The sequence below is a fragment of the Schistosoma mansoni genome, chromosome 3 (genome assembly GCF_000237925.1).
Source record: "Schistosoma mansoni strain Puerto Rico chromosome 3, complete genome".
NCBI lineage: Eukaryota > Metazoa > Platyhelminthes > Trematoda > Strigeidida > Schistosomatidae > Schistosoma > Schistosoma mansoni.
This window is the reverse complement of record NC_031497.1, coordinates 6147005-6159868: the sequence shown is the minus strand read 5'-3', so window position 1 is coordinate 6159868 and position 12864 is coordinate 6147005. Positions and strand designations below refer to the sequence as shown.

At 38.7% G+C, this 12864-nt stretch overlaps 1 protein-coding gene across 1 annotated transcript; it reads left to right on the top strand.

Annotated features, from left to right (window-relative positions):
- Positions 1-7967: 7967 nt before the first annotated feature.
- On the top strand, positions 7968-9016 carry Smp_086590 (putative actin-depolymerizing factor). Its single transcript, XM_018799025.1, has 4 exons — positions 7968-8020; positions 8097-8229; positions 8271-8391; positions 8425-9016. Exons 1-4 carry the CDS (start codon positions 8018-8020, stop codon positions 8588-8590), a joined length of 423 nt encoding a protein of 140 aa, XP_018650856.1. The 5' UTR covers positions 7968-8017; the 3' UTR covers positions 8591-9016.
- The last annotated feature ends 3848 nt before the right edge of the window (positions 9017-12864 follow it).

The following is a 12864-nucleotide window of genomic DNA, read 5'->3' as shown; positions in this document are numbered from 1 at the left end:
GACTATACAAATATCTGGTGGTTGATGAAAAACACAAGGGATTAACTTGGGCTTCAAGAGAATTTCAGAGAAATAAAGGAATGAGCAATATACAATAGGTTAGAACGTGACATGTCGAAAAGTCGTTTTACTAACACTCTGCCTCATTTGATACAAACCATTAACATTCTCCATGGAGATCCGCACTCATTATTCCCCTAAAGCATGAGTTCAGGATTGAACCGCGGAGAACTTAAACACCAGCACAAGTTACAGAGAGGATGCAGCCAAAGCGAACGCAATCTTTTCATTTACGTGATGACAACTTGGCACAATCACCTCGAAGCTGTTCCCAGCACTGTTTGAAACATGTGCATGGCACCACCTTGAAATCCACAACGTTGTCACTTCACCTTCTGAAAAAACACACAAGTCTCTTAGATAAAGTACGAATACGAGCAGCCGATTTCGTGCTAAGCCCCAATATTTGGGGCTGTCCCTGATGAGCTACCGGAGCATAAATAGTGATCCAATAATGGCATACAACATATTGGGTTCGCTAAACCACTCCAATTCAAGCATAGTACTAGCTGCATGCAAGCCGTTCATTGTATCCCCTGGCTCACCTCAGATGTGGAGGTCTTCATAATTCGGTCAACTATCAGAAGAAAGATGAAGGGGTGTGAGTAAGCAGTCTTTTCCGATACCAGTCTCCATATGGAATTCATCTATCAGCTGTCCTTTATGCACGACTTTGCAGTATAGTCCCTCTCATGAATTCCGGATGGTGGTGACGATCTTCTCAATACACCATAGTGTCGAGGAAGGTTCCATAATGCTCTCCTATCCATGCTGTCAAACACTTCCTCATAATCAAGGAAGTTGATATATAGTGACGAGTTTCATCCAAATGATTGTTCAACGATGATCCATAGTGTCTCGATTTGGTATGTGCACAACCAATCCCTACAGAACTCAGCTTGTTGATCTCAAGGCTGGGCGTCTACTGAATCTTTTATCTATTTCAACAACGCTCCTGTGAAAGCCTTTTCTGACACTGATAGTACAGTGATGCCTCTGTTGTTCCCACATTTGCTCAGATCTCCTTTCTTTGGTACCTTGACGAGATATCACTTTTTCTAGTCTGTCGTCACATGTTCTTCCTCTCACATTTTTTGAATAGCACGTGAAGTGGTATGAATTTAAAAAACAGAAGGCCGTATGCCAATTCGTTATGATTTTATGTCCGGCTTTTTATCACGTGAATTACCCACCAATCGAAATACGACTTTTCTAATCTTAACACTGTGCCAAATCAATGACGTTCGACCAGTATGAGTAGTCTAGCGTCCTTATTGGTCCCTTGTCCAGAACACCGATTGCAGCTTCTGCTATGCGAATCATTCATTTCAAGCACACTCGGTTTATATACCAGACAGACAGACCGCAGTACACCATAAAATAGAAAATAATATTTGTACAAGATCAAGCCAAATGTGGCTGTGAACGTGGGATACAATAATCAATAAACTGAATATAATTTAGGAACAGTAAATCGTATAATAATAATAATAATTTATAGGTCAAAATGAAGCTTATAATAAGATGAATATATATACACATATATATATAAAATCTAATCATTCAATAGTTAAACAATAAGAATATATATAGAATAATCGTCCATTAATATGTTCCGGAAGTTACCCGTACTTATTTCTTCACTAGCATATAACATGGAGAGTGTCTGCAGTTGCTTCTTTGTCTGATTTCAGTGCCTCAGCTGGTATATTGTCAGGCCCTGCTGCCTTTGCACTCTTGATTTGTCTGATAGTTATACCGATTTCTCTGACTGTTGGTGGAGTGACATCTAGATGAAGGTATGAGTGTATGTCTTCGATGTCCGATGTGCCTAGTGTGACTGGTCTATTCAAGAGTTCTTTAAAATGCTCTACCCACCTATTCCTCTCCTCTTGAGGCACAGTGATTGGCTTTCCTTCCTTGTTTTTGACTGGTCACTCTGGTTTACTATATTTCCTTGCTAGTTTCTCCGTCGTGTCACATATTTCCTTCTCTTGAGGCTTTTTCCACTGTCACTGCTAACCGACCACCCACAGAAATTATAATCCGGAGAGTGGGTAGTCGGGTGATGAAGATTCTTAATTGAATGACCAGTCAGTGAACAACACATATGCTGGTGAATAAAGTATAAAGAATCAGGTGATTCCAATTTTAATTCTGATTGTTTTCTAACTAAGGTAAATTCTGTGGATTATTCCGAACTTCAGGTAGATATTTCCATTTTTAATTCTGGTGATTTTCCTGTTAATAATAACTCTTAGGCAACTATGAATTAAAAACACAAGGTTCAGAGAAGGGATCTCTTTTCAAAGAATTTATTATCCAAATGTACAATCGTATATATATATATATATATATATATATATATATATGGATTTTTTTGAAGTACTAGTTCCGTGAGGAAATGTGAACAAAGAATAACCAAGATGAAGTAATAGAAAGATTATGATAGTAGATTACGTAATACAAATAATAACAATAGACTTAATAAGTTCGTGAGGAATTATAACGTGAATGTAGTAAGGTGATTAAAATGTTTTGGCTACAATAACTAAAGGTCATAGAGGTTTTTAAAAAATGAAGTAATGCCATCATCAATTATGAATAAAATAATGAGAATATGAGATATAAGTAAAGGGGGAATGCAATAATAATAGTATTAAGGCTAAGGTAGAGATAACTATAGGACGTACTTCTTCTGTACGCATAGCTGGATACGAAGAGATCTGGTCGGATTTGGACGAATCGTTTATACAACCTTAAAATCAAAATGTGGATCATTAAAATGATTACATTTAATGAGATATTCAAGTACAGAACTCTTAACTGCATTCTTCTCATCCTTGTAGAACCACACTTGGATGTATTCCCGTATCCGAGTTGAAAGCGTGAGCTGGCTATGGCCAATATACCTTGCTCCACAAGAGCAGGTGAACTAGTAGATGCACATTCTCATATATTTATATATGTACGATTGTACAGCTTGATGTTAAATTCGTTGAAAAGAGATCCCTTCGCTGAACTTTGTGTTTTCAGTGTTTAAATGGGAATTATTTGTCAATTATGAATTTCATACAGATAAAAAAAAACGAAAGTCAGTGTGTTGAACAGTTGAGATCTGACAGAATTCCGAGAAGCTAAAGCTACATCACAGACACATATATCAACAATCAGCGTGTAGTGGGTGTAGTAAAGAAACTAATGCATGTACTTTCAGTCAAATATGTTTTAATCTGTTATAATAATGCAAGACAATTTTATACTTCGTGCTTCAAATTTCAGTCCTTGTTTGTGCTTTGTTGAAGCGTTTAACTTACTGAGACAAACAGTATTTCGTTAGATTATTCCAAATTCACAGATCCCTATACCACCAACAGCTAAAAGTGTACTTGCCACTACATAACGGGATTTGATTTTAGGTCTGTTGGATCAGTGAAACGTCACTGAGCGATGGAGACACCATACGTCGGGCTGAACAACTCCTTCGGTAGACGACGGATCACTGTTTCTCAGACAGTCTGTCGAACGTCGTCAGTGTATAATTGTCCGGATTTAATAAAAGAAGCTGACAAATGCTATACAACGTTTCCCAGTTGACTTACTTTACAAACAGAATGGTTTGAACTAAATGAACTATCCAGCGACCAGTTTAAATGCCTATTATTCATTTCTGGATCATGCTATCTCGTCGATGCTGACTTTCGTGTGTGGTTTTTACCTCGTATGATACAAGAGAATGAAATTACACTTCAGACTGTTTCAGTATTATTTCAAAAAGTCCCTATAGGTCCAATTCGAAGAAAGAACTGATTTGCTGGATTGTGCTCGTTCTTGTGTTTCAAATACGTGTGAAGATACGACCAGTATTGTAGTTTGACAACTATTAACCAGTAACACCTTCTATATTCGAATCGTCCCCACTTAGTTAAAATCAGAAGTCAGATGCGAAGAGGTTGGAAAGATATATTTGATGCGTCATCAATATATCGAGAAGCGGTTGCTCTAATCTGGCTAGTGAACGTAGGAGATGTTTCCCGCTCTTAATTGTAACGTGATCTGGTGCGGATGCATGACCGAACGCCTTCAGCTAAACAAGTCCACTTAAAACAATGTGGTCAGCATCCAATGTCGAACACTTAAAAAGCTATTGATTTTGAGGAATTATTTACAGCTACGGATCACTCTCCATAGTGAAGTAGTGATGGCCCTAAGACGTGGCCAGCCAGAAGTTTAAACCCAGCTAGTTTGTCGTTGATAAACACTCCTGATAGCTTGCTATGTTTAGCAGGGTCTGGTCGTCTTTCCTTACACTAAGGGACCATAATGTACAAAAATAGCAATTGGGAAATAAAGTACAATGAATATTTCGGTTCCTTGTGAAACTTCGTCGTTCTTTTCCAGCCGTCCTGGAAAAGAGAAAAAATAGAACGTGTGAGTGCATGTTGAAATACACTCGTACGTGCGTAAAAACATAAGATGAGCGGAAAAAAGGTAAATAAACTAATACGCTTGAGACATCGTAAAAGAGACTGAAAAAATGGGTTTTTTTGTCTGTCATTTAAAAAAATATACGCTTATTAGTAAAAAAATTTTTTGGGGATAAATATATAAAAATGAGCATATTAAAATTTTTATAATATATAACGCAAAGGAAAATCGGGATAAAGCTTGTGTCATACGTGCAATAGTCGTTTAAATGTTCTGCAAATCTTACTCATCTTCCAGAAAGCGTTGCCATAAGTTTATTTTCAGACGTTGATGGAGTATCAACGTGCTTGTCGGCTGTCGAATGGGTTACTACAAGTGTAGGAGCCGTGTCGTTCGATTGTACCGAAGGAAAATCGACGTAGATAGGATTTATTTCTAAATACGCTGCTTTGAGGCTATCAATACTGATGCTATCGTTCGTGCCGTTCTTATAGACTATTATTACTTGGATTCAGGCTGAAAAACCTTGAAGGGTCCTTCGTATGCTGATTCGAGTGGTCGTCGATGTGAGTCTCGACGAACGAAGACATGTGTGCTATGTTGTAAGTCAGGTTGAACGAAAATATCAGTTGATTGCGGTCGAGTGTAAGCAGGTTTAACTGGATACACTGCGTTTGTAAGCCTGCTCGTGTAGGAGTTTAGATCCGTGTTCATTGAATACACGAAGGATCCACGAATTTTCCTGCAAGTCGGAGTCGTTCCATAAACGAGTTCAGCTGCAGCGTATTCAATGTCAGCCTTCACTGCATTGCGGATACCTGGTAAGACGAGTGGAAGAGCGTCTGTCCACTGTGGAACGTTTGTAGCTGATAGTGAAGCTTTTAGTCGTCGATGAAAACGTTCTACCAACCCGTTTGCTTGTGGGTGGTAGGCGGTCGTTCGGAAGCGCGTGGTTCCTAATAGTGAGGTCAGACAACGGAAAAGTCCAGATTCGAACTGGCGTCCGCGGTCTGTAGTGATGGTTGAAGGGCAACCGAAAGTTGCTACCCATAGAGTGAAATGGTCTATGCAGGTTAAGAGATATGAGTATCTATTTGAACCTGGTGAGGGTCCTACTAAATCCAGATGAACATGGTCGAAACGAGCATCGAGAGTTTGGAAAGAGCCTAGGGGACATTTGTTGTGTCTAATGACCTTAGATTTCTGGCAGCTTACACAGGAACGTGTCCACTCCCTCACGTCTTTATTCATACCAGGCCAGCGAAACCGTTCTGCTATGAGCTTGATGGATGCACGAACACCTGGATGAGAAAGATTGTGCAACGTATTGAAGACGTTGCGTCGATAATGTTTTGGTAGGATTGGGCGATCCCTATCTGTAGATGTTTCACATAGTAAGGTTTCCCTACCTGTTCCCATCTGCCTAATACGCAGTTTTAGAGTTGTCGAGGATAACTCGTGCTGAAGATCAGTGTCTTCTTTTTGAAGTTGAGCGAGTTTAAGAAGGTCGATTCCTTGGAAACTGTTCAAGGATCTTATTCGAGACAAGGCGTCTGCGACTACATTGTTTGCTCCAGAAATGTGTTGTATATCTGAAGTAAACTGCGAAATGCAGTCCAGTTGTCGAGACTCTCGAGGTGAGTACTTGTCTGAGGATGAGCTTAAAGAGAAGCTAAGAGGTTTATGATCGGTAAAAAGGGTCGATTCTCTGCCTTCGATAGAGTGTTGAAAATGCCGTACAGCACAATACATAGCTAGGAGTTCCTTACCGAAAGTACTATAGCTCGATTCGGTGTCTAGCAACCGTCTCGAGAAAAATCCTAAAGGTTGCCAAGAGTTGTTAGCCGATTGTTGTGAGACTCCTCCGAATGCTGAGTCGGATGCGTCTACGGCGATACTAATGGGCGCTTGAGTGTCTTGATGCGCAAGCAGGGTTGCCTTGGCGATATGTTCCTTAACTGTGGAGAATGCTTTTCGCGCGGTGTCGTCTAGATTAATTGATTTCGCATTCCCACAAAGTTGGTCGGTCAGCGGTTTCATGAGGTATGCGCATTTCGGTATGGACCGCCCACAGAAACTTACGAGACCGTTAAACGTGCGCAATTGTTTGATGGTGGTCAGTTCTGGGTAATCCAGAATGGCCGCCACTTTGCTTCTAAGGGGTCGGATGCCTTGAGCATCAATAGTGTGTCCTAAGAAGTAGTAGGGGTTGGTTCCGATTTGGCATTTCTGAAAGTTTACAGTAATGCCACACCTTTGAAGTCGTTCGAAAACAATGTCCATATGCTGGAGATGGGATTTTCTGTCCGGACTTGCTATTGGAAAGTCGTCAACGTACGCATGTACGAAGTTGAGACCTCAAAAAACGTCATCTATGAACCTTTGGAAGGTTTGAGCAGCATTTCTTAGACCGAAAGGCATTCGTAAAAATTCATAGAGTTCGATGGGAGTCATGATATCAGTTTTTGGAATATCATCATCAGCCATAGGGATTTGGTTACAAACTTTAACCAAGTCGGGTTTCGAAAAGACAGTTGTACCTTTCAAGGTAGCTGTCAAATCGTGAATGTGAGGCAACGGGTAACGATCGAGAATTGCTTTAGCATTCGGACGCCGATAATCACCAGTTGGTCGCTAATCGTTGCTGTCCTTTTTAGGGACCATGTGCAAAGGAGATGACCATGGGCTATTTGACGGTCGAATGATTCCTAAGTCTATCATGTGATCTAATTCGTTTTTAGCCAACCTCAGCTTTTCGTGAGCCAGTCGGCGTGCTTTCGAGAATACAATCTAAAGTCTTACGCTAATTGAGACAAAAATGCCTCTCGACTAAGCCTTGGATTGGTAACGTCAAACGCTATTTCTGGCCAGTTTGATGACGAAAAATTCAATTCAATCTTTAGAAGCTTTATTCGACTCCATTTAGAGTATGGAAATATAGTGTTTCCTACATCCCTTCAAAGAGATATCAATACACTGAAACATATACAAAGGCGAGCCGCGAAATAAATTGGGGGAATCAAGGTCAAACCTTATGAAGAGCGCCTCAAGTCAGTGAAAGTTTATCCGTCAGAATAAAGGCGTCTGAGATGTGACCTTCTAATGACTTTTAGAACCCCAAACACTTCTTGACATCCTTTTAAACACTCACCTAGGCTCATTTCCTTCACAAACCCTAGGGTAACACCCAGAAATCAGAGACGAGACATGGCAGGATGGACTGCTGGCACACCTTTTACCCTTCGAAATTTATCAAACTCTAAAATTCGCTGCCGTCTGAGGTGGTCCAAGCGACTTCCCACGCGTCCTTCAAGAAAAAACTTGATACATTCTTACAGACGAAGGACAGTATCTCATTATAATTTACTAGTGATTTTTCCTTTTTATCATCAAATATACTAAGCACAGATTTCTGCCAAATGAAAGCTTTTTTTATTCCGTCTAGAATCATATGAAAAATCTGACCATTTGTGCCATTTGATTCGCTAAGAAAGGCGGGCAACTTGGTTTTTCCCAAACCTGACACAAGATGGTCAGTTTATAATCCCTTCGATGGTTTCTTTTCTTTAAAACAAATTACACAGTACTGATTTTCGGTTTTGTTGTAGAATTCTGGAGTAAAATGTCACTCATCTTGCCCTATTGCTTTCCATGATTTGAAAATGAACAAAAAACATCGTTATGTTTTGTTTCACATCAACGATGGAGGAGAAGTCAGCATTCTAAAAAAAGCCGAGAGAGGTTGGTATTAAGGTATAACGTTTCTTCACCGGTACCACTAGAGGCAACGTACCAAAATTTCAGAGAAGATATGATTGAAGCAATGGAATTGAAAGACGGTCGGTACGTTGTATATGACTATGAATACCCCAATAAATGTACAGACTTGTTTTTTATAATGTGGTACGTTATTTATTTGTGTCTATATGAGTTTAGGACCCCGAAAAACTTAAGCACTAAAAAGAATATGGTGTATGCAGCCTCAAAGTGTGCCGTAAAGTCTCAGTTCCAAGGAATCAAACATTTCTTGGAGGCACATGACCTAGAAGATATCAGTGAAGAGCGTTTTAATGAAGTGGGGAAGCAGAATAGATTGAGCTGAGTTATTGGAACTTTAATGTGGATCATTTGTACGGATTACACTTTCTAACTGGATTTTACTTGTTTTTTTTCTAATTAATGCAACTCATCCCATGTATTTGATTTTCAGCTTCAGTTCAAACTTTGTATTTCCATAGTCTCTGACCAGACTGTTCTGTGGACGATCTATTGAGTGTTTCATCTTCAGTCACTTGTCAATAAAACTTTGAAAGGTGTGTTTTTTATAACGATTTGCTTAACCAAATCCTGTAGACTGATTTTTTAGACATTCAGTTGAGTCCTTTATTCGATAGTCTTCTAGTTAGTCCGGTCTATTATACTTCAATTTTTTAGTTTAGGTTATGATAATTTTAAGATTAGCTGGGCTTATGTGTACTGACACAGCGAGCATCAATATAGCTGAAGGTACCACTATATAACGTTATACATGTGTACAAGCGACCCCAAGGTTACGGCTCATGTTTTTATCTCCCCACTTTATTAGATTGCTATCACCTTGCCACGACAAATTAAGAAGCCTATCGCGTGTCAAACTGTCGAGCCTTTGCAATCGCTTATCTTCTCTATTTCTTAGTGTTGTACTAACGTTGTACTTGACTTAACTATATATGTTGTTTACTTCATTGTTACCACTTATAAACACTCAGGATTTGCTTCAAAGTGATCTGGGCTGATAACTTTGTGGCTGGGAGGACATGTCACTTGTGAGTCGGTCGTCATTAACCTAGGACATCGTATATACATGCATCAGTCTTAATTACTACAATGAATATCACAACAAGAAACAAAAAAGCATGGTATATGTACTAATGTTGAAATTGATGGAAATCGAAGAATGGGAAATAGATTGCAGGGAAAAAATAAGGTCGAAGAATGAACAATTAGGAATTGTACATAAAACTTGAAGGGCGATAGGAAGTAAAATAAACTGGAGGGATTCCGTTTGTTTTAAGTTACTGTTTGTGTACCTCTAACTTTTTAGAACAAATATGTTCTTAGATGTAGTAAATCCTATTGTTGACGTCATACATTTCAGTTTATTGACTTGTCGTAGAAATCGCTGAATTCGAATAATACACTTCATTTCATGAATTTAATTACATTTTCTTTGTAATCTTGATTAGGAAGTTACATCAGTTGTACGAATTTATGTGCTCTTCTAGACAGTTTTCAAATATATAATTTGAACAACAATGAAACTTTATCAAGATTAATCAATCGGTAAAAATAATGTACAACTTGATGTAAAGAGTCATTAGCACGAATGTCCATATCGTTTGTCCTTGTAACTTGTTTGTTTTCTACTCGTCTAGTGAAGTGTGAAATAAACAAGTCGTTTCGGACCGGAATTCGTATGCATATTTTTTAGTTAACTTTGTTGATCATCTACATAAACTTAAATATGTAAGTCAATCAACTAGTCTGTCTGCTGCAGTTAACTTCCACAACCGGTATTTTCACTTGAGCTGTTATCAAACAAGAGTATTTATGCTCGACATTTAGTGGTAGATTCATACTGAAAGTATTCAATCTTAAACCACTAGGTAATAGGTTCGAAACTCACTCCACTGCCGTTCGGTCACCTGGATGTTATCATTAGTTCTTATGGAAAGTGTGGCTCAAACTCGAATAAGGGGACCTATACTGAGTTGGGCCAAATAGCGTCAAATGATATATGTAGTCCATCGTTGTTATGCGTTTGCTACAAGGTTGCCGCAGTATATCACTAACATGTTTAATTTTCCTAAAGATATATAACTGAAATGTTGAAAAACCACATGCGTTTCTTCAGCTCATCTCCACAATGGAAGAAATAACAGTGAACTTACAAATAAATGCATCCTTCATAAAAAAATGACCACTCTGTTCGACTGAACAATCAATCGCTACATGGCAGTTGTCAGTGCTGTGCGCAGGTTTGTCGACAGTATATACCCTTCAACAGGTTCTGGAACGTAGAAGTACGTAGATATTTGTTGAAATAGTATTGGAAACGTATCTTACTCTGTCTATCAAAAGGGGTCATGGTGCACTCAGTAACTGGATAAAACATCGGGATGTTTATCATTCTACTAGAGATCCTCTTTTGGAGCACTGCTGTAATTAGAGCTTATTGAAAGCTGTCATCGTCGTTGGCTTCGTCGACTAGTGGGTGTAAGAGCTCTTTTACTTTCCCTGCTTGTTTCTTTTGTTATAGACATATTTCTAGCAACTTTATTCGTGGAATTTCAGGGACTCACCCTCTGCCAAGAGACCCATTTATTGACTTCCAGTATAAGGATTGTTCTGCTTACTGAAAATACTAATAACAGTCTTCTGAGTGGTCTGTATAATAACTCAGGGATGTTTCTTTAACTTTAAATGCAAAGTGAATTTTCGAGACTGGTGCAATCCAGTGCCTGTTGTAAGCATAGGGAGTAAAGTGGTCGAACTTGTTAACTACCTATTTTTCTTGTTGATTTTTTCAACCCTGTCGTGTTTGCAGCTGGTGACACAAAAGGCTCACCTGTTTCTTCCCAACAGTGCACAGTCATGAACTTTGTCAAATAGCGTTTCTTCATATATCACTTTACTACTGTTCTACATGACCTATTAATGTGAAAACACGTAGGTTTGTCGGTAACACACAATCACAGATGTCCTAAAAAGTACTCTTTGTGTGATGAAACCGCAGCGTATTATGATATTGAGCGTAGAGTATTAGGTAATGATAACTGGTGTGGCTGTCGGCCTTTATCAAGTGAATTTCTCGGGACAGATACTGCACATATTTAACCAATGCATCTCACTATCTGGATTGTAAAGTACGATTATCGTTATTTGTTTAGATACGTCAATTTTGGTACAATTAGGCACCAAAATAAATGTGCATGCATCACACAGTGCGAGACAGAGGAGGGAATGAAGGAAGGTGCGTATAATAGGAAAGAATTGATTATTGAATACAAGTGAATGAGAGTTGTGAGTGGTCGGAGAGACAGTTCAGCCAGCAAGAATACAACCAGAATAGATTATTTCAGTTAGGGATGTTCTCGCTTTTATGAGGAAAGTAAACCGGATTACAACAGGATTGCTACTGACTTCAACTCTGACCCGTGTCCAATAACATCTCAAGCCAGTGTTGCAGTCTCCAGGACACGAACCATGTAGTCGTGAAGGACCGACGAATACTAGTCACGTACGGCTCTTCTTCGTACTGCGACATCAAGTCACAAACTGACCATCGGCTATTCTCGGCCAGTTTCAACTCCGAGAAATATAATATAGAGTGGAATTCTGTGGGACAACATTTTTTAACACATGTTCAAGCCATCGAAGCCTGCACTCCGATATGGCGATACCGACTGAATCACCATCACTGTGCTCTGAGTACGCGTTGCCGAAATTCCACATAACCAACTTGACGTTGTCAGTAAGTATCAGCGATCCTTAAGAAATAACGATGATCGAATACGGAGACGCGCTTAGTATCCTCAACTCAGAGTCTAGTTTTCAATTAATCGTACTAGCTTCTCCTTTCGTCGCGTTCATACACAAACTAGATAACATCGTTTTGTCTGCATGAACGGGTCAGATCTTCATTCGTTTCTCTTGCTCTCATTATACGATGTTATTTCCACACCAAAGTTTGAAAAGTGTTCTAAAGGTTACAGCTGCATACCACCTTTACTTACATCAATGAGAGCTATATTCACAACGTCATCAGTAATAAATTTGATTGGTAATCGTCAGATTGGCAATCATACCAATAGAACTCCACAAACTTCATTCCAGGAAATCTCACACGTAGAGCTTGGCTCAAAGCCAGTGTGTAATTATTCGTACTCAGTTGATGAATTAATTGTGATAAACGCAAATATATATATATATCACTTCCTTTCGATTGAGTTGTTCAACTTTTTAAAAGATTGATAAATATTATGTTCTGTATAAAACAGAATAATATAAATAGGTTTATTTCCTGCTATCTGGATTGTCTACGTATCCTGTAAACACGTGGGTTTGATTAAAAATATACCGATGTTCTTTCAGCACAAATGAATAACTGATTCAAAACAATTATTTTTGGTTGGAAAAAATTAGTAGCTCTAGTTACGTTGTATGACATAGATAATTCCCTTTTTTTGAATTTCAAATTAAGTAAACATTGGCTAGGATTTTAATAGTAATATAATGATGTATTTATAATATTTCAATGAGAAGAAATTCAAAATGGTGACGTTATGTGACTTAGTGTAATCGAATTTTTTTGGAGTAAATAACTAACCGAATCAA

Excerpts from the sequence above, each read along its gene's own strand:
- Smp_086590 (XM_018799025.1), top strand. Across the intron at positions 8,230-8,270 it reads TCTAAAAAAAGCCGAGAGAG|AGGCAACGTACCAAAATTTC; the intron begins GTTGGTATTAAG and ends CGGTACCACTAG. Across the intron at positions 8,392-8,424 it reads GACTTGTTTTTTATAATGTG|GACCCCGAAAAACTTAAGCA; the intron begins GTACGTTATTTA and ends ATATGAGTTTAG.